This window comes from Nematolebias whitei, chromosome 3 (genome assembly GCF_014905685.2).
Source record: "Nematolebias whitei isolate Nwh7 chromosome 3, NemWhi1, whole genome shotgun sequence".
Lineage (NCBI taxonomy): Eukaryota > Metazoa > Chordata > Actinopteri > Cyprinodontiformes > Rivulidae > Nematolebias > Nematolebias whitei.
In genome coordinates, this window is record NC_056500.1 from 10,033,605 (window position 1) to 10,056,386 (window position 22,782).

Below are 22,782 nucleotides of genomic sequence, written 5' to 3' on the forward strand. Positions count from 1 at the left end.
TATATATATATATATATAATATAATTATAATAATAATAATTATATATTATATAATTATTATTATTTTTTAAATTTACCCTTTATTTATACACATAGTCTCATTGAGTCACGAGAACTCATTTTCAAGAGACTTGTTTAGGGAGCAGACAGTGGGGGTTAAGGGTCTTGCTCAGGGGCCCAGAGTGGGGCAAATGAGGGTGGAGCCAGGAGTGGGTGTTTCACGTTTTCCACCCACATTTTGATGTTGACGCTACTGAACCTGCGACTTCCCAATCACAGGCCCATCTTTTACATGCCAGAGTGGAAAAAACTAATTAAAATGTGGCCAAATAATACAGAAAATATTTTGTAATTATCTACCAGAAAACTAAACAATCCACTACCCAACAATGGGACATTTGAAGCGTTTTATTCCACACAGAATTTAAATTTTAAAAATCCTAACGAGTCAATGCATCATATATACATACATGTACAGCACAGATCAAATGATGACATAAGATCCCTGCAGTGTTTTCAAGCAAACCAAGAAAACATAAAAAGCTGCAAACTCTTGAGCTAAAGCCGACACCCCATCACTTATTTCACAAAAAGATTTCAGGCTTGTAATTCCTCCAAATTATTAAAAATACTAAAGTTCATCTGTTGTCCTGTAATGACTTCTTGTAGCATTTCAGACATATTTACACGAATGGAGAAATTCTTCAGACTCTCTCCGTCTGCAAACACCACCTGTGGGTCCTCGATGCAGAGACTTGGGCCCATGATTTACTAAAGTTAGGACATATTTTTGTTTATTTAGTTATTTATTTTTAACTGCCAATAATGGCACAATTGACAGTGAGCTGCTTGGCATAAAGCTTATTAAGACAGTCAGCATGATTTTCTTTAAATGTGCAACATTTTGATTTAATTGATTAGATTTATTTAGTTTATTGCTTTGCACATAATTGCAGTCCCCAATGCTAATTTCCATCTGCAGTTTTAATTAGTTTTATTTGGGAAAGGTAAGCCAAAAGTTTAGGTCTTTTAAAGTGTATTCCTACATCTCAGAGGTTAGTAATAAATGCATTTACTGAACTTTGTCCAGTTTTCCAGAGAACCCAAAGGTTTGAGGAGGTTTGTTTCAGAGTTTAGTAAAACCCTGAGTTTAAATGACGCTTTGGCTCCTAATGTGTTCATTTTATAATAACTCAGTCTTATGTTATGAAGTAGCACGACCTCCTGCAAAGCTGCTCGGTGCTGGTGAGCTGCCAATCCATGTTTCGCAGTTCATTCATGCCCAACACCAAAAACATGTGCTTTTATTTTTTTAAGTCTCCACAACGAATTTGACTTTTTTTTTTTAACATGGCACACACTCCTCTATATTCTTGTTTTGGATAGACTGGTCAAATTTGTTGGTGAAATTACAATAATTAAAAATTCTGCTTAAAAGTGAAAAAGATTTCAACTAGAAACAAACCAAAAAAAAAAAAATCAAACCAAGTGTGAATGACTTTTCTGACTACGCTCAAAAAGTTTAAAGGTAAAGTTTAAAACTCAAATTTTTTTTCCACATGAGAAGTGAAGAGTAAAAATACAAATGAAAGAAATGTCTCCACTATTTTTGGAAAACTTTCTGCAGGATGTGGATAGAAATGACTTTCCATTTGATCTCTGTCACACACTTGAAGGTTCTTGTGATTATATCTTTATATAGAGAATGACCTGGCCGGGAGGCAATCCTGTCACCTTCCTGCTGAGTGGCAACACCACTAACCACTGCACAACCATGCTGTCCCATGACTGGACCAGCTTCACCTAAAATGATGCGTTTGTTTTGTTTAAAGATACTCAATTCAATGTAACAAAGACCAACTTCCATGTCTTTGATGCTAAAACAGCCAAAGTCAACAACGGTGACATCTACGGAAGAGGCGTTTGGGAACGTTGATCTATTGGTGCCTGTTTATGCCCAAATATTATAAGTATGTAGATGAAAAAAATGGTTAAGTTGAAACACTAAACTCTGCAGTCTAGCTGAATTTTTGCAAAAGCCTTGATTTTTAAAGCCTCCTCTTTCAACTTGATTTTTTTTTTATGCGCTTTCTGTAAACTCGCTCTTTTAGTTCCAACTAAACATCTTGACTCGACGCTTCACTAATTTCACCGTATTTATTAAACACCACATGCTGCAGTCAGCCTAATGTAGGACTGTCACGTGACTGAAGCTTCTACTTGGTTTGAAGTGGATTACTTACATCGAGTGCATACCCACTTTTTAGATTTGCATTCATGGAATCCACCGTATTTTCCGGCGTATAAGTCGCACCTTTTTGCATAAATTTGCAAGTCCTGCGACTTATACACAGAAGCGACTAATATACGTTTTTTTCCCATATTTATAACCCAATTTTTGACTGACATTTGAAATGTTAATTCATAGACATGAACCAGTAAACATTACCAGATGCAGCCGAAGGCCCTCTAGGCTTTTATATGTTGTTCCTCTACCCCGCTTTATAGTTCGCAATGAATACCTTTAATGTGAGCTCTTTTTGCTTTTGGTGAGAGTTTTAAATTTGCCTTTACTAAAATTAAACTATCTTCCTGCTGATGTTCCTGCTGAGGGGGGAGTGGTGGTGCAGAGGTTAGAAGATGGGCTTGTGATCGGAAAGTTGCAGGTTCACCTCCCAGTACCGTCAACATCAAAATGTGGGTGGAAAAGGTGAAACACCCACACCTTCCTCCACCCTCATTCGCCCCACCCTGGGTCCCTGAGCAAGGCCCTTAACCCCCATCTGCTCCCTAAAACAGGTCTCTCTTGAAAATGAGTTATCGTGGCTCAATGAGACTACCTGGGTAAATAAAGGGTAAATGAAAAAAAAATGTTGGCAACAAGAAAGGGTTGATTATCAAAAAAGTCCAATACTTTTAAATATGACAACGCCCAGGTTATTCTCATGCAGTATGACCATGCTGTCTTTGACAGGTTTGTGCCCGTTACTCTGTCCTTGTTGCAGAAGACTGTTGGTCAGTTAAAGCCCTCATGTTCTCTGAATAATGCGATTCCTCCTCGACTATTTAAAGAAGTTAAATTAGTTTAAGTTAAAATATCTTGCAAAAAGATCTGAAGCGCTCAACCTTGACCTCTCTAAGTGGCTTCAAACATCTTCTATGTTCAAGGCAAAAACCAGCGGATTCATGTTCCTGTTTTTAGTATTCTACACCGCTTTACAACCTAGCTGTTCTTGTTTAGTTTCTTTTTAAATACTTTTTTTTTTCTTTTCATTTATTCTTCTCAATTTATAGGCTTTCTTTTAGATCGTCTACTGTTGTCATCCTTCTTTGTTAAAAACAGGTCTCTCTTGTAAATGAGTCCGCAGGGATCAATGAGACTAACCTGTATAAATAAAGGCTGAATGAAAAAAGTTCTTCCCACTATAGGGTCCTCTGTTTGACACTTATTAATAGCAGTTTGGCCTCAGGTGTGGTCCCTGAAAATTTCCAACATGCATCTGTACAACCTCTGATTAAAAAAACATGCCTAGATACTGCTGTTCTTGCGTATTTTAGGCCTGTATCTAAATTATCTTTTGTCTAAAAAATCCTCGAGACGATAGTTTTTAACCAATTAATGACTTTTCTGGAGAAACATAATATCCTTGAGGTTTTCCAATCTGGTTTTAAAACCTTACACAGCACAGAATCAGCTCTTTTAAGAGTTTAGATTTTTTATTTTTGCAACCGACTCTGGGGACCGTGTTGTTCTTGTGCTTTTAATTTAACTGCCGCATTTGATACGGTGGACCATGAACTTTTAATCTCCTGCTTGAATCAGTGGGTGGGTGTCAGAGGTGCAGCACTGGAATGGTTCAGGTCATACTTGACAGATCGAACATCTTGTGTCAGTCTTGGTGACTTTGTGTCCTCCACTGCTCGCCTCTCATATGGGGTCCCGCAGGACTCAGTCCTGGGCCCTCTACTCTTCTCTCTTTACTTGCTTCCACTTGGTTCCATACTTGGGAATCATGGTATTTCCTTCCACTGTTTTGCGAATGACAGCCAGATTTATGTCCCTCTCAAAAAAACAGATCTGCACTCTGTTAGTACATTGCTCAGGTGTCTTGACGACATAAAAACCTGGACGGCTCTAAACTTCTTAAATTTTAATGAGAAAAAGACAGGTGATGGTTTTTGGTGGTACCACTGGGCCCACGCACAGTAGATTTGGGATTCTTGGCCATGTTCCTCAAGCCCACCGTCACAAATCTTGGGGTGAAAATGGAAGTGGATCTCAAGCTCAACAGTCAGATAAGTTCAGTTGTTAAATCAAGCTTTTTCCATTTACGGCAGCCGGCTAAAATAAAGCCCATCCTTTCACGTCAGCACTTTGAAACACTAATTCATGCCTTTGTGACCACTAGGCTGGATTACTGTAATGATCTTTACGTGGGGGTTAGTGGCTCCTCCATTGCCCGTTTTCAGATGGTGCAAAATGCTGCTGCACGTCTTAACTGGCAAATACAAGCACATTTCCCCCATTTTAGCCTCCCTTCACTGGTTGCCCATACATTTTAGGATCAATTTTAAGATTCCTTTATTTACTTTTAAAATCCCTTAATGGTCTTGCCCCACCCTACCTCTCCGAGCTGCTACAGCCTCATATCCCCCCTCCCCCTTTCAGGTGAGCTGATCAGCTGCTCCTGAGCTTACCTAAAACAAAGCTCAAGCTTAGAGGTGACCGTGCCTTCGCTGTAGCTGCTCCTAAACTATGGAACGGTCTGCCTCTACACATCAGACAGGCCTCCTCGCCGTTTGTTTTTAAATCCCATCTTTTTTTTTAAAACCATGTTTTTTCCCAGGCTTTTGACACCATGTGCGATGTTGAATTCATAATTGTTACTTATTTGATTCTCCTTTAATTGCTTTAATTTTTGTTACTGCAAAGCTGTTTATGTCTTTTTAATTTAATTTTTGCATTTTATTCATTTTGTGCTTTTAAACTTGTCTGCACAGCACTTTGGTCCTGTATGTATTTTTTTTCTTTCTTTTTTTAAATGCTTTATAAATAAAGTTGGATTGGATTGTATGTCTGTGACCACCAGGGAACTAGCTGGTTCAAACTTCAACTAATCTGCACTAGTTATGCACACCCACAAAGTTCAGCTGACAAAAATTAATTTGAAGTGTTATTTCAGGTCCTGTCAGAGACGTCGAGGAGAAAGATCAACAGGAGCTCCAACTGATGACTGAAGAAATACCCGTACAATCAGCTGATTGCTTTTCCACTCATTATCATGTTCCAGTTTTGTTTCATTTACAGCTCAGCAAGACTCCCACTAAGCATCTACACCCCTCCTTCTGTTAAGACATATGGGTCTGTGAACCGCACGGCACAGCTCAGCTCTTTCCAGGAAGATCTGTTCTCTGGCTCTGAACAATGAATAGCAGGGATATTTTCTAACAAATTGTAGAGTTTTGGAAAATGATCTGCAGCTTTATTAAATCAGATGCACCGTTTATGTACTAGCACGTATGCTAAATCTAAGGCTTTCATGCAAACCTCGTCTACAAAAAGAAAAATAAATAAAAGAGCGTGAGAGAACTGAGAAATTACCACATGTGCTCATACACAAACACGCGGCATCTCAATGCTTGTGTCAGGGGGGAGGCAGTTTGTTCGTATACCGTGTGTATACAGAGAAGAGAGAGACAGCATCAATAATGTAGCATCTTGACTCCGGGAGTCCACAAAGTCCAATTAATCTCAAAGACTAAGGAACAAAGGCTTCGCTATTTGACAAACAGGACATGGTGTAGTTTGCTCTGCTCCAACTCAGACTTGATAAGCAGAGAAGATCGAGAAAAGAAATGTTAGAGGGGCTTAGTAAAGGAGAGTTAAACACCAAAGGTGGCTAAAAGGGATCTTCAAAGGGAACGTCCTGACTCTTTTCAGCTCCTCTGACATTTCATTGCTTCAGACAAGCCCACCTCAGCTCTGCGCTCCATCTGAAAGCACACCTTTTACTCTCAGTCAGAACTGCCCCAGTCTAAACAGACACAAGTGAAGTTCGACTTTAGATCACACTGCTGACATGTGCTGCACATTACGAAGTGAAAATGTTATATTCATGTCTACGAATGCTTCTGCTTGTAGATATGAATGCGTACTGTGATCTTACCTGCTTGGTACGTTGCAGTTCTCCTAATTTGTATCTAAAAATGTTAATTTGTTGTGATTGGGAGTCAGAATATCTTGAGAGGGTGTCTCAAACTAGTGAAAACTGCTGTCTAAGAGAATATGTATCTGTTTTTATTAGACCGTTGAGGGACCAGTGATAAAAGCTATATAAAAAAAGTAGATAAATATGGGTCTTCATGGAGGTACAGCCAGTTAACTTAAAATTGTTGCTTTTAAACTAGGGATGCACGATATTATTGGCATGGTATATCGGTCGATATTAGCGTTAAAGTTCGATATCGGACAGCGGCTATTCCATCAAAAGAATCACCAATATAAAATACGCAGTTTTTGTATGACAACCCAGTGACAAGGATGCCTGCAGCGCCGGCACAACGTGATGACGTCACACGCGCCTACCTGATCTGATCACGGTGGAGAGGAAGAAGTCAAAATGTCGGCGATGTGGAAGTTTTTTATTTTCGTTATAATTTCGTATAATTTCGTTATATTTCGTTATATTTCGTTCCGTTAGGATATTGGATTGTGAAGATTTTCGGACTGCGTTGAGCCTCGATACATCGTCCACAGTCTGAGATATTTTTCTAACGTAGTCTTATCCGAGTTACAAGCCATCATTTCCGTCATTGAGAAGCTAAAAGCCGATAGCATTTGGGTGAGTTTTACCACAGACATTTGGACGTCGTGTTAGCCTCGTTAGCATGATTAGTCTTACGGTACAATGGATAGACAAAAACTTTGAACTTAAAAACGCTGTTCTTCATGCACAGGAGTGCAGAGGATCCCACACTGCAGCTGGGAACCTGGAACAAGCCTCCTCAAGTGAGACAGCATCACACGTGACTAATGCTAATAAATAACATTTAACACTTTTCATTTAATATAAGTCAAAGTGCTATGCATATCATATGGCTGTTACTGAATATATGTCACCAGCTCTTACAGCTGTTGCACATTTTTTGTAGCAAATAAGCCTAAATAAGCGGGGTATGCTCTGACAAAGGAAAGTATATAAAATATGGGTATCGGCCAAATAAGTTTTAACATATCGGCCAAAAATCCAGTATCGTGGATCTCTATTTTAAACACTTTTTTTGTTAAAAACATCAATGCTCCAGGTAGAATCACAAAAATATGTTTAATGCTTTGGTGTTGTAACAAAACTCTTAATGCAAATGATTGCAAATGCAAATAAAAACGTTGGATCCTTACAGGTTTATATCTCAGAGCGTCTCTGTAGGATCCAAACAGAGCCGCCTGCGCTCTGAGGAAGGCCCTCGCCACGCCGCTTCCCGTCGCCGTCGACTGCTTCTTCAGCTTGCTCTTCAGAGAAGACACCTGGAGGAAAACATGCAGGGAGAACGTGGACGAGAAAAGGATGGAAAGTGATAAAGGCAGAGGAGGGCAGGGGTGGGGGTGGGGGGGAGGAGGGTAAAAGTTAAATTATCACCTCTGAAATTGGCGGAGGAAACAGCTAGCCCATTCTGGGTGTGAAGTATCACATTTGCAGGTCATCTCAAAAAAGGAATAGAGAAGAAAAAGAAAAGCTCGAGACTTTCCTCCAAGCTTATCTGTTGTGTTGCTGGGAGCACCTGCTGCTTTGCTAATTGAGCAGCGCGTGGGGGTGGTGGGGGGGGGGGGGGGGATGCAGAGGAGAGGAAATGGAAGCTCACTTCTTCCTCTTTCTGCCTCTCTTCCCCACCATCTTTCTTTTTCATTTCTGACTCCTGCTCCTTCCATCCAGACCTGCTGCTTTCCCCTCCCCTCCTTGCTCTCCCAGATTCCCTCCAGAAAGGAAATCTTGACATAAAACGTCTTTAATTATTTCCCCCCCCCCTCTCCTGGCTCCGTCTCCAGGACTCCAGGCGAGAGTGGAGGAGCAGCAGGCCCGAGCTTGTTTCAGGATGACAAAAGATTCACCCTGGCCACCGGGCCCTGGGGAGTCTGGGAAGGAAGTTGTCAAGAGGCTCTCCTCACCTGCTCAGCAGTGGGCTGACTGTGCTGTGGGAGGTGCGAGGAGGAGGCAGAGATACAGTAGTGATGTCATGTCGTGAGGGACCGTCACTCTCTCTGTGTGGGCCGAGTCATGTTTGCACCGAAGCACGCTTCGCTGGCTCAAACAGAAAAGTCTGACTTACTGCAAAACTGCTTGTTAGAATAAAGGTGCATTTTAAAAAGATTTCCTTCAGTTAATGGAAAACTTAACTGAAAATCGTACTTTTCGATCTTTTGTTGTATATTCTATACTTCCTAGAAATTTTATTATAAACGAGAACAACTAGAGAAATTGCATTTCCTGCTAAAATGCAGTGTGAATGCTTACTGCTAATGAACTTGCTGAAAAACAGCTAAAAATATGCTGAAATGGAGCTGAAATGGAGGAACAAGCCTAAGTTAGCAGAAGAAAGCAGAAAAAACCCATATTTGCTGAATTTGGTTTAAATAAGCACAGATGAACACAAAAATTAGTAAATTGGTGCTAAAAGCTGAAATTAGTAAAAAAAATAAAAAAAATGGCTGAAAAGGAAGATAAAAGCTTAAATTACCAGAAGGACATGGAGAGAGCACAAGCGTGCCCAATTAGGCTGAAAGAAGCAGAAATTAGCACCAAAACGAGGAAATTATCTGAAAAAAGCTTAAATTAGCAACAAAAAACTGCTGAAATGTAGCTAAAAAAGATGACAGAAGCTTAAATTACCAGAAGGAAGTTGAGCACATTTTGCTGAATTAGGCTGAAAAAAGTTAAGTGAAAAAAATTAGTTGAAAAAGCTAAAACAAGTGTAAAACAGCTAAATAGTAGCTGAATTGGCAGGAAAAACTGAAACTTCCATACTGTAAATAAACTGAAAGAAGCTTAAATTACCAGAAGAAAGTGGAGTGCCCAGTTAGGCTGAAAAAAGCTAAAATTAGCACAAAAAAGTGGAAATTATCTGGAAAAAGCTTAAATAAGCAACAACAACAACAACAAAACAAACAACAACAAAAAAACAGCTGAAAAGTAGCTTAAAAAGCTGAAAGAAACTCAAATTACAAGAAGGAAGTTGAGAGCACATTTTTGCTGAATTAGGCTAAAAAAGTTAAAACAAGTGCAAAAAATGTGGACTTAGCTGAAGAAGCTAAAACAAAAATAAAAACAGCTAAATAGTAGTTGAAATAGCAGAAAAGACAGAAACTTGCGTAAATAAGCTGAAAGGAGCATAACATGTTGAAATTAGCAGAAAGAAGTTAGAAGAAGCACAAAGATGTTGTAATTAGCAGAAAGTATCTAAAAGGATCACAAAACAGCAGAAAAACAGCTGAAAGTAGCTGAAAAAAATGTTTAAATGTGCACAAGGAAGCCGAAAAAAGCTGAACAAAATGTGAAAGGAGCAGTAAAAGGTTATGAACACATCTAAAGATTTGATGGATGTAAAATTAGCTCTATTAATTTTCTATGAGAAAAAAGTGGCAGAAATGCTAAATATTTCAAAAAGCTAAAGTTTCACCGAAACCAAAAATCATGGCACAACAATTGAGAAATGAGAAAGATGCAGGAAAACGTACAAATGGATCACAACAGAGTAACTGCTTCATAAATATTCACACAATTAATGCTAAACCATGTAAACCTAAACTTTGAAAAGACGATTTTGTTAATGTGGGACAAGCTGACATGACTGTTCATGACGAGCGGGCGTGTGAAACTCAACAGTGTGTGTGAAGCCATCCAGAAACGGAACAAATTACCATTTAGCGTTAGCAGTCTGTTTTTTCCGTTTAACACTGCATCGCAAATTTCTGCGGTCCAATTTAATCATCCTTTAAAACAATGTCATGGTGTGTGTTCTGCTGCTTCTACACTGCAGGTGTGTGTGTCCCTTTCACCTGCGTCCATGTTCCCGAAGCGACAAGTTATCTTTATTTGTCCTGTTATTTTTACACTTTAATTGGAGGCAGGAGTTTAAGGATGAAGAGGGTTGTGTCAGGTCCTTTTCCTGTGTGATAAAACCGTAACCAGGTCTATTTTGGATCAGGAGGTCTATTTGCAAGTGATAAGTATATATCACATAAATGGCTATAATTCAGATGACTTTAAAGATATTGACCTAAAGTTGGATGTGGTTGTATACTGTATTTTTCACTATATAAGTCACAGTTTTTTTACATAATTTGCATGCCCTGTGACTTATACACCAAAGTGACGTATTTATGGATTTTTCCCCATATTGATAAACCAATTTTTGGCCGAGATATAACCGTTTTCATTCATGCTGACTGAAAATATTGAACACTACCATTTTCAGCCACTAGATGGTACACGAGTAGTATGGCATGCCGTTGTCTCATGTAATAGGTCAAAGTGGCTATTAATGACACAATCAGTTTGCCAAAGCCTTCCACCTTCGTCCAGCTCGCCTGGAACAACCGTCAAATCAGTTTCATTTTGCTGAACTGCCCCGACGAAATGCAGCTGACTTGACCATTGAAGTGCATTTATTAAATAAAAGTTCAACTGAGATGCACCTTTACTAAAATGTCAAACAAACAATTGTTTTAGGTGCTAGGTGTACACTGAGACACGCATCTGCTATAATTTCGAGCAAACGAAAGTGATGCGTAACAAACGCGACATGTCAGCGGTGACGCATAATAGATGTGACGTATACGGCGCAGCAATGTATTTATGGATTTTTCCACTTTATTAAACATATTTGGACTGATGTGACTTTTACGGCGGAAAATGCGGTACTTCCAATGTGGCATCTTGAAACGTTGCACAGAATGTTTTCAAGGTTTGACCAAAACGGCTACAACTACGTCACTTTTGATAAGATGATCCAAATCTTAAATTGTGTGATGAAAGGATGAGGGCGATAAGCATTTCTTTAAGGGCCGCTAGGATTTTAATTATTTATTGACATCATGCTGTGGAATTGCAGCATTAGTGGATATCGCAGCCCGGTGTCGGCGATTAGCCTGGAGGACTTTGAGGAGGAGAAGCAAAGTGTGCGGGGAACAGCGAGGCTGAGAGACAAAGAAGAAACACGAGACAGAGAGTGGCGGACTTAAACTGGGACAAAGACAAAACGAACAGTGTTGATTCCACTCCCCTGGGTTTCCTCACTCTCCACAACATCCCCGCGCTGCCATCGCAATCGCTTCGAGGCATCAAACAGAAAGTTTATCGTGGTTAAATTAACAAGTGTCATCTCCATATTCACTCATTGTACTAAATGCTTTAATGTTTATGTACAGCCCTTTTTTGGAATTAATATTTCATGTTTGTATGCATTATCACAGATTTCTTCTTCTTCTTCTTGCAAATCATCTTTTTTTTTTTTGGGTGGGAAAATCAAAGTGAACACACTGTCAGTCTACGAGGGGGAGGCATACCCCAAAGACTGTCAGAGCAGGCGGGATGGTGAAGTTTACTCTGCGCACAGTTCTGTACAGCAGCTCTGAATGGGTGAGGATACTCCAGTGGCAAACACTTTTTAATGAGGCTGGGACACAGTCGCTACTGTTTTAACTTCCTAAAGTCAAAGAAAACGGGGCAGATGAGTGATGAGCTCAAAGTTTCTCATTCCTAAGAAGCACAAAATTATTCTTTAGTCACGCGTATTAATTAAAACAGTCGCCATATCAAACCAAACACTTTGTTGTCTAAACATCGTTTTTAGTTAACAGAAATCAAAGCATTCGGCGCGGTGTGCCTGTTCACATTTCGGACAGAAAAAACAAATGTATTTAGTAATTGGAGTTAGAATACGGTGCCTACGCCACAATCATCAGGTATGCCTCCACAGTAATGGCTCTGTCAAGCTAATTAACTTCTACAGTTTGAGTGAAGCTAACGAGATGCGTACAGGCATCAGAGGAAGGCCAGGCTCTACAGGTGATAACCCTATTTGGCAGTGACATTTTTTAGTGTAAAGTCACAGTGGCGGTGACGAGATCAAAGGCAGAGACTCCCCCATTGGGTCCAATTAGAACTATAGCATTGTACAGGGAAGGGGTGGCAGAAGAAGAGAGGGGAGTGGGTGGCTGAGGGAAGGAGGAAAAAAAAAAACTGTTGAGTTATGATATTCATAATCTATGCAGAAAGGCCTTTCCAGTACAGGTCTTCTCCCCATAGCTATGATCTTTTCAATTTACATCAAGGGAAGATAGTCGGGGATGAAAGCGGGGCGTCCAAGGCGCACAGCCCACAGAGGGCAGACATGGGGCCTCATTAAGGCCCGGCCCAGACAGCCCCAAACAGGGTTTGAAGTGCGTCACATAAAGAGCACGGGGTCAAAGGTCAGACATTGAACAGATCTCCATTTAACTCTCCAGCTGGAGATGGTAATTAGCAGGTGCAACGATGATCCCAGACTGACTGTAAGGGATGATACCTCTGTAGGTGACACCAGGCATCTTTGTGAAAGTGTGCGAACAGTCGTGTCTCTGCACACACCGGGGAGTTCAACACACACACTCATACACAAACATCCATCATGTACTTCAGCTCAAATCAGAGCCAAACGCATCAAAACACCTAAGTTGAACTGTTTATACGGTTGATTAGCTACATAAACAGCCATCTGCAGGACCTGAAGACTGCACAGTTCTTCATTTAAAAGGTGAACAGAGAACCAGCCCGAATAGATGGACTTGGAAACAATAAAAGCTATAAAGCAACTAGTAAAAAAATACTTTAATGTTAGACTCTTAAGAGCATCAGACATTATTTACCGACGGTTTAGCTTAAATTTAGCATCGTGTGCTTCTAAAGTAAAATAGCAAGAATAAACTGGTTTATTTACAGTTTAACACCGATACATGAGGTAATTTGTAAATTTTACACCGACTATAGTGCAACCATTTTAATGGCATTTGTTGCCACTGTCACTGCATTCTGAAAAGTTGATTTTAAATAAAAAATGAACGAGCTTCATGTTAGATCTACAAATTATTTTAAAAAAAAAAATCTGTGTTGCAATATTAAGTTGCATTTTTTTGTTTCAAACAAATCCTGGTATTCTATTTAAACCCCTGTCCTTCACTGTTATTTAAAGAAAAACTTGCATTATGTAAAATAGAACTGCTCTTCTAGAACAACTGTGTGAAATTAGAACCACTCAAGTGTTTTAATAAGTGGCAAAAATGTGCTGCATGATGCGTTTACGTTGTTTCTCTTTAAGTGAAGCTGAATATCCTGCAATCAAAAAACTTGAAATTAACAGGTTTATATTGTGAAACAATAAAATTCAAACACAAAGTTCAAAGTTATTCTCTCATCACAGAGTACGACCGAAGAGCCATGGGAGGACAAAGGGTTGGTACAACCTTAAAGACACAATAACGCCACAGTGCGGAACATTTTGTACTCAAAGAAGAAAGAAAAAGGCTAAAACTTCTAGAATATACTGCAACAAGTCAACAGTCAGACGTGTTTTCCTGTAGAAATGATGTGAAACATAAAAGTGCACACTTAAAACAGTAAATCTCAGATTTTCACTGGGATAAATGAACATACATATACATAATTAAATTCCCTAAACAGCTCAGTAATGAAAATTGATCAAACAAGACACATTTTTAGACAAATAAAACAATTTTTAAATATTCAATATTAAGGTTTTATGAATATACAATTGACTTCCTTACAAAGTATGCTGTCACTTATACTTTAAAAAGGAAACATGAATGACTTGATGCTTTGTTCAGACTCGGAATAAATATAAGTAAAATAAAGCAACTTATAAAAGCTTTGAATAATCCATAAACTTTAACTATTAACAATAAAAATAAATCCGTCTGACTGACAATAATACAATCACTATAAAGTAAATGTAAGTAAAAAACAAAAACACGAAAATCAAAGAAAAACTAGTTACAGCAAGAATATACATTTGGAATTTTGCTCAAAAATTTTAATACAGCGTCGAAAAGCCTCGCCCAAATAACGACCCCAACGCTCGTCTGTTTGAATGAAAAAAGGAATAAAAAAGTAGAATTTTCTCTTTGCAAAAAGAGTGTTTTGTTTAAGCTTCTGTCCAGGGAAAGAAAGCCATGGGGATGCAATTAAAGAACTACAAAGAAAAAAAAATAGTTATGAAAATCTCCCACTTTCTTTTGATGTGCTTCAGTCTGAGCCACACACACGCACACGCACACACACACACACACACACACACACACACACACACACACACAAACAGACATCTAGTGCATTCTTAACAAATGTGCCTGCATACATGTACACAAGGAGCGTGGCACTTCAAACTTATAAAATATATTCATTCCACTGAAAACATATACGAGATATTTCATTTTCACTTTTTAATTATCCTTTTTCCTGTCTGTAAAGATTCACGATAATAGGGAATATTTTATAAATTGACGGGTGGAGAATCAGCAAAATAAAGAGAGACGAAAAAACAAACAAACGTGAAATTGAATTAGGATATTTCTGATCAGCTGTTGAGTAAAATTCAAATAGTTGGAAAGCAACAGGGAGAAACGGTGTGTGTATGTGTGTGTGTTTTAATAGGGCTATGAGGTTCGCCCGGTGTGGGGTTACTTTGTCAGGCTGACCTCTTATAGCAGCAGAGCGGCTGAGTTTTGCATACATAATTAACTATAGCTAAATGTCATCTCGCGCTTCAATAACTATCGCAGTGGGTGTTGCTTCTCTCTCTTTTTGACTTCTAATCCGGAGCGAACCGCCGGCAGAACAGCCATGTGAAAACGAAGCGCAGCTTTTTAAAAACCCGAAACGAAGCAAACGAAGGGCTGTGAACGGCGCCGCGAGGGTAAATGAACAGCTCGCCACCGCCTCAAACAATCCCAACCTGTGAAACGACGTTTGAAACGAGCAGATTCTGACGTTTACAGCTGGTTAAAATACAAACATAACCGCAACAAATCCCCACATCGTGCTCGGAGCCTGGCGTTACGCGCGCAGTTTGCGTCCGAGGTGGAGCTGAGCGGCTTTACGTTAAAAGAACGCGCACCTGGCTTGACCGAAAGTTTAAAAAAAAAAAAAAAAACGAGGGGTTCGAGTGGACAAACCAGGAATCTGTGAGCAGCAAAAGTTTACTCCTGACTGATATCTGAATATCAGCCGTGGCTGACGTGTAGGTGTGTGCGAGTGCTCCGTTGCAGCTGATGATGTAGATGTTGTTCTCTACGAACCCAACAGCAAATTAAAGCTGCGATGTTTGATTAAGTGTGCCAGGTGATCTCAGGAGAGGCGCGCAGACACAACCTCAACCCCCTCATTCATTTGTAAGCCTCCAAATACAGGAAGGAGTGTACGCTGTAAACCCCCCCACCCCCTTGATTGGGAATACAAATGATCAAATGTGCGAGGGCTACGAATGCATTGGTACACGGTGTCAGCAAAGCAGCGAGAAGCAGAGAGGTGGAGAATAGAAAGAATTAGGGCTGTGATGTGAGACGGAGCATCTGAAAATAAAGATATAAGCTGCATTGTAGCTCCTCAACTTGAATGTGAGGCACAGAAAGAATAATACATGAAAAAAAAATGTCATTGGTTTGAGATCAATTGTGGAATCAAATAAAAAAAAATAAAATCACATTCAGCCGCACGCTGTTTGTTTTCTGAATTAACAGACGCCTAATTTACTATTCTTGGATAGTTTTAATGACTAGAGAGGTAAACAACTTCACCGACCAAAAGTCAATTATAACTTTATCAGTGCAAACTGTGCGTGGAAGAAGGAATATAGATCTCACAGAAACAAACAAACAAAAAAAAAAAACCTTGATCTTCTAGGGAAGAATGTGTTTTGTTGTATTGAGTATTTCTTCTCGGTGTGCTTGTCAACACATTGATTTTATGACAAAGCGAAGTCGCTCAGAGATTAAAATTAATGTAAAAAAAAATAAAATAAACTACTGTAACTTTTGGCTGAACTTTAGCAATTTTCAGATATGCAAAATAAAAACTTTAAAGAAAGGCACTTTTTTTTTTCCAGACAAGATAAAAACACTTCATGAACAAATAACCAAATAAAAAAAAAACACACACATTAAAAGCAACAAATAATCTTTGATTCATTATAAAATATTAAAAATAATCTGCTTCTTGCACTTTAAATACAAAAAACAGAAATGTGTATAAAAGAAATGTAAATGAGTAATTGGTTTTTAATGTGAAAACCTCCTCAACGTATTCAAAACAACAAATTCGCATCCGCAAAAACCCAACTAATGAAGAACTGTTGATTCATTTCCAGTTTAAAGAGAAAACGTCAAAAGCAGTGAGAGGCTGCAGCATCCTTTCTGACCTGTTACCAATTACTCCCGTATTTAGATCTTTCCTTCTGCTGCTAAACGGAACTGCTACTGGCTTGGTAGTTTTCGTAATAGTCAATAAATCTGAAATATTATGTGTGAAGCTGTGGGAAGAGACGTTAAGGGGCGGGCACTTGTGGAGCTGGAGTAAGGGTCCTGTCTGAAAGAGGATGGATAATTCAGGACAACTGTGACCTTTGAACCTGCTAAAAGCCCGGCCAGTGGTCAGCCGAGCCGTGTAATGAAGTCCACATGCGCTCACAGCCTGCGCTGCCGTAATTAGACGGGCCTCTGAAGGCTTGCTTAAATCAACATCAGAGCACTTTATTCTGGACCTGAAATAGGAACAAACATCGCCTGCAGCCTTTACCTTTTAACTCATTTTGTGCTTTATACGTTCACAGAAAGTGATGCTGGACTTGCAACGCGAAGATAATAATTACTTCATGAGTCTCAGGGCTTTGGTTTCGCTCTGAATAAAACTCAAGCGCTAAGTATCCGGTGTTACAATGAGAACTGGGAGAGAAAGGCAGAGTGGTTTTAATAGCTCGGAAGCAGCACGCGGCGGCTCAGCCCAGGCAGAGCTCAGCATTAATCAGGATATCAGGCCCCAGCTCAACAAACTGCACAATGCCTCAAACATCTCCTTGTGTGTAAACACTAACATCAAATGCCATGTGGCACGTTCTCGTCAATAACAAGCAAACTAACAAGAGACCTGGAATTCTCCTCAATTAGTACCTGCTCTCTGGTATTAATCTACTAGCCTCTGTGAAAAGATTAGAGGAGACAGAAGGGGGGGAACAATCTGTATGGGAATTAAAAACAACAACAAAGATTTGTTCCGATAAATATATTAATGCCAGTGAAGTTTCTGCTTCAGGTGGTGTAATTTGACACGATACGCGGGCTATGTTCTGTCATTAGTCAGGAGAAATTGGTGAGTGGAGGATCAAAGCAAAGAAGGCACCGAGCCTGCCACTTAATTTATCACACGGCAAAGACAAAGGCTTTTCTCTCTTGCTTCTGTCGCTTTTCAAAAGCTTCAACTCTTTTTTTTATGACAAACTCAGTTTGCGATTTAATTTAGGGCTTCAGTCCCCCAGGTGCAGAAAAGCACGCAGGCAGGAAGTGAGAAGAAGGTAGTGCAGCCAGACAGGCGCGCAGAAGTGCGAGAAGCAAACAGCGGGTGCAAGAGACGTCCAGGTTGGCGGGAAGTACTGCGAGAGAGACGAGTAGGCAGACAGGTGCCACGAAACCCGAGCAGCCGGGGAAGCAATAAGGCAGGCAGGATTGAAAGTCGGCAGAAAAATGTTATAAAGTGCAGGAAAAAACTCGCTCGGTAAAGAGACGTTCGTACACGCGAGCAGTCACTGCAGGCAGGGCAGTGCTAAATCAGGAGAACCAGAAAAGTGTGGGAGTGTGCGCAGGTCTGGGGTCTGCTGGGCAGTCGATTGAATTATGTTCTGCTGGTGGGGTAGGAGTCCAGTAGGCAGTGGAACCGGAGTACATACTGTTAGCAGCGTGGGTAATGGTGCATCCACAGCCTCAGCCGAGGTCTCAGAGCCTCACAGAGGCGCTTTAATACACACACAGTGAAGACGAACCAAACAAACAGGGTCCGACTAAGACGAGGGAGACGAGCGCGTGTGCTGTTCTTTATGTGTGTGAACGTGCGAGTGACCCTGATGCCATGGTGATGCTTCCTGTAGCACTGACCAGCGTCAGCGCGCCATTAATTAAAGAGACGGCGCGCTGGCAGGTGGCTCCGCTGCCCACACTGGTAATTGGCCCCTTTCTTCCCACTCTCTCCCCCCACAAAATCACCCATCTCTGCCTTTTCTTTCTCTTTCTAGGCCTCGTTCCCTCCTCCTATCTCTCGTCCTCAGAAACGTGCCAGTGGGCAGGCAGAAACGCAAGACTTTGTGAAATAATGATTAGAATGGATGAAGATGAAGGGAAGGGAGTTGCACATTTTCCCACAAGCCTCTGATGGTCGGGGAACGCTGGGTGCCTTCAAGCGTCATACGACGCGACGGGAGTTTACTTTAGACAGCCACAATCTGAGGAGCTGCAACTGCAGTCATTAATGATGTGGGGAGGGGGACAGAGCTGTACTTTGACAAGTTTCTGGATGTGTGTGTGCGTTTGTGTGTGTGAGCAGAAATGCGAGTCTGATTTTACATAGGAGGGAAGAAGGGGAATTTAACCCGATGTTTGGCGTGTTTAATGAGACAATAAAAGTGGAGAAGTTGTGTGTGTGTGTGTGTGTGTGTGTGTGTCTCACCACATCGCTGGGGAGGTTGTGCAGGTCATCAAAGGGAGTCTCTTGGGTGTTTGTGTCCACATTCAGAATGACCACATCCTCCAGTGATCTACTGCGCACTCGCTATAGGAGAATATATATGTTTAGACGTATAGTGAGATCCAAGAAAGCTTTTAAATACAAATATTTACAATACTTATAAGTGCAGCCAAAAGGCTTTTATAGTAAAAATGCATTTTTGTACATTAAAAAAAATACAGCCCTAACTATTTATCAGGTTAATTATTCATTATTACACAACTAGATTCCTGCTGAACTGACAAATTTATAGTACAGAGTCAGAAAGTATCACTATTACTCATCAAATTAGGGTTGACATTTCTGCATGTCTGACATTTTTTCATACAACTGGATTTACTTATTAGAGTTTAATATCACGTTAAAATTACAAATTTGTTTTTGGCATAGGCGAGTTTATTTCCTGAAGCTTTGAAAATAAAATAAATAAAAAATAAAAATAAAAACAGCGACCACCTAAAAATCAATTATGACGTTCAAAAACTGCACAAAGAGGTCAAAAACTTTAGAGCACGTTGGCTGCAACAAACGCTTGTTAACAGGATGAAGAATGGAACAGAGGGGGAACATTTGGAGAACGTTTTCCACGGAACCACAACCTCATGCATCAACAACAACGCGGTGATGCTGCGCGGCGCGGCGCGCATCCTGATGGCGACAAATTCAACAATTATTTCAGCGCGGTGCAGGAGGACGCAGGCAGGTGTGTGTGTGTGTGTGTGTGGAGGGGGTGTGGAGGCAGCTTAGTGTGTGAATTTCTACTTTGTCACTTTTGTGACAGCCTGTGCAGCGGAGGCTCACATGCTGATCTGGACTAATTATGTAGTGGCGGAAAGAAGGTCTGTCACGGATGCAGAGTGTGATAAATACTGCCACTGCCGCAACTGTCAGACAAGTATCACACACACGCGTGCACGCAAACACACATGCGCATAACATTAGACGCAATTACGCACGCACACAAACACCTACGTGATGACACTTACACACACGTGCAAAATGTGCACCTTCTTGCGTCATGCGTTCACACACAACAGCCGAACTGGTGACGCACCCCCCGCCCCCCAATGGAATCAACGCAGGGTTTAACAATGAAGTAGAAATCTCTTTGTTTGCTGATGATTTTTCTGGCTTTTCCTCTCTCTTTTGTACTTCTGGTTAGGAAATGGAGTTTAAAAGGACAAAAAAAAAAAAGTCCACAGGAAGTGAAAAAGAATTCACTTTTTTGTTATTAAAAGGACAAATTCTCTAAAAGGTTAAGCTGAATTAGGTGGTCATTCGCCTTTGACAGTGTAAATATGATTTACAAACATACCTCCAGCAGACTGAGATGAACTCCCACAAAGTATGGCATCGGGGCGCTGCGGACAGAGAGCGAGCAAATAATCGGCTAATGTCAATCATTATATAACGCATAGCAATAAAATAAAATGTGTTTCAACTCTTGATTATTTATCCATTTCATGTCTTTTAAATAAAAAAAGTGCTTGTTTGTTTCACATAAGCTTCTCTTCGTGATTACATAAAGAGCATGTTCAAAACAATAAAAGTCGAAAGCTAAAACTTTTCCATGTTGGAAAGTGATTATACGCAACCACACAAAAGCTAAAAATATGTACTGAAAACAAGCAGAGGTGAACATTTTTCTTCAGCTCTAAATGTCATAACATGATAATGTCATGTGCAGAAAGAGTTGTGTTTTCTTCATAACCTGTTATGCTTTACCAGAACATTCTGACCCCTGGAGTTATTTTTACACATTCAGGTAAAACAAATGAAGTTTCACTCTTCCAGCCTGAACAGAACGTCAATAAAATTAATAAGAGCACACTTTTAACTAGAGATACTGCATTTCCTGCAAAATGCACCGTGAATGCTTATTGCTGAAGAACTTGCTGAAAATCTAAACATGTCAAGTCTGGTCCTCTGGACATTCAAAAAAAACGAACAAACAAAACAAACCAAAAAAAAGTAGAAACATTTCGTCTTTCATCCGAAAGACTTCTTCAGTCTGAGGTGCTGTATTCAGCTCAGTCTTATAAATAGCAACTTCTCAGAGTTTATAAGACAGAGCTGAATACAGCACCTCAGACTGAAGAAGTATTTTGGATGAAAGACGAAACATTTCAACTTTTTTTTGTTTTGTATTGTTTGTATGGTTTTTTTGAATGTCCAGAGGACCAGACTTAACATTTTTAGATTTTTCTACCTGGATTATTGAGCATGCATCAGGATAACTTGCTGAAAAGCAGCTGAAATAAGCTAAAAACATGCTGAAATATAGCTAAAATGGAAGAACAAGCCTAAATTAGCAGAAGAAAGCAGAAAGAACACGTATATGCTGAATTTTGTTTAAATAAGCAGAAATGAGCACAAATATTAGGAAATTAGATCAAAAAGCTGAAATGAGCAAACATATAGGTGAAAAGTAGCTGAAAAGGCAGAAAGAAGCTTAAATTACCAGAAGGAAGAGGAAGAAGCTGAAATAAGCTCCAAAAATGAGGAATTAGCTGAAAAGGTTAAATTTAGCATAAAACAGCTAAATAGTAGCTGAATTAGCAGAAAAAGCTGAAACTAGCTGAAAAAAAGCTGAAAGGAGCATAACGATCTGAAATTAACAGAAAGAAGTTGATTAGGTTGAAAGTAGCAGAAACTACCAAGAAAAACTTGAATTAATCTGAAAACAGCTGAAATTAGCCAATTATGCTAAAAAATTAGCTGAAAAGGTAGAACAAACTTAAATTAGCAGAAGAACGGAAACATGTTTGTCCGGTTAGGCTAAAAGAAGCAGAAATGAGCACAAGAAAGTGGAAATTATCTGAAAAAGCTGAAAGTAGAAGAAAAAACAGCTGAAAAGAATTTTAAAAGGCAGAAATAAGCTTAAATTACCAGAAGGAAGTGGAAAGAGCACATTTTTGCTAAATTAGGCGGAAAAAAGTTAAAATAAGTACAAACAATGTGGAACAAGTTGAAAAAGCTACAATTAGTATAAACTAGCTAAATAGTAGCTGAAACAGCAGGAAAAAGCTGAAACTTGCAGAAATAAGCGGAAAGGAGCAGAACAAGCTGAAAATAGCAGAAAGAAGTTAGAAGAAGCACAACAATGTTCTAGTTAGCAGAAAGAATCTGAAAGCAGCATAAAACAGCTGAAAGTAGCTGAAAAAATGTTTGCAGAAGAAAGCTGAAAGAAGCTGAACCAGAACAAAATGTGAAAGGAGCAGTAAAAGGTTGTAAACACATCTAAAGATTTGAAGGATGTAAAATGAGCTCAATTCATTTCCTATGAGAAAAATATGGCAGAAAAGGCTAAATATTTCAAAAAGCTAAAGTTGCACCAATACCAACATCCACAGCACCCTACTCCTAGAAGAGCTGAACGTTTTGATTTATGCTTTGTTGAAATAGCACAAAAACTGTGGAACGAGAAAGATACTGAAAAACACGCGAAAGAAAAATGGATCACAATAGTGTGAATGCTTCATAAACATTCACACTATTGTGTGAAAACTGAGTGTACTGTTCATAAAACACATATTTTTACATGCGGCTTTATTTTATGCCAATTTTGTCTTTATTTTAAGTTTAAAACAAAAAACAAATAGTTATTTTATAGTGATTTTCAACCATGAGCTCATCAAATTCATTCATAGTGTCATTGTTTTAAGATAAGCTTCAGGTCAGGGTATATCTGGTCATACAGGCGTGTAATTAACTTAAAGCCTGTGGCTGTTCCACTCTGTTCTGTGCAGCTCTGACTTTTAAAGCTTCAGCTGTAATGTGCATACGTAGACAAATAGACACAGAGCGACTAATTTCATTTAGTTATCACATCGGGCCATGACGACACCCCGGTTATTGAATAAGATAATGATGAGTCTTTGCAGAGTGTTGAAAATCACATTTCCCTGTCAGTGATGAACAGTTTGTTTAAGCCGATGTGTCCACTCTCACACAGGCACATTAAATA

General features: G+C 39.6%; 1 protein-coding gene across 1 annotated transcript in view; it reads right to left on the reverse strand.

The window, feature by feature from the left end:
- Positions 1 to 22,782, reverse strand: part of dennd1b (DENN/MADD domain containing 1B) — a 136,803-nt gene that overhangs the window by 37,458 nt on the left and 76,563 nt on the right. The window contains exons 11-13 of the mRNA XM_037697971.1: positions 20,131 to 20,176; positions 18,759 to 18,860; positions 7,400 to 7,525 (exon numbers count right to left, since the gene is read on the reverse strand). Coding sequence (XP_037553899.1) covers positions 7,400 to 7,525; positions 18,759 to 18,860; positions 20,131 to 20,176 — 274 coding nt within the window. The remainder of the gene's footprint in view (positions 1 to 7,399; positions 7,526 to 18,758; positions 18,861 to 20,130; positions 20,177 to 22,782) is intronic.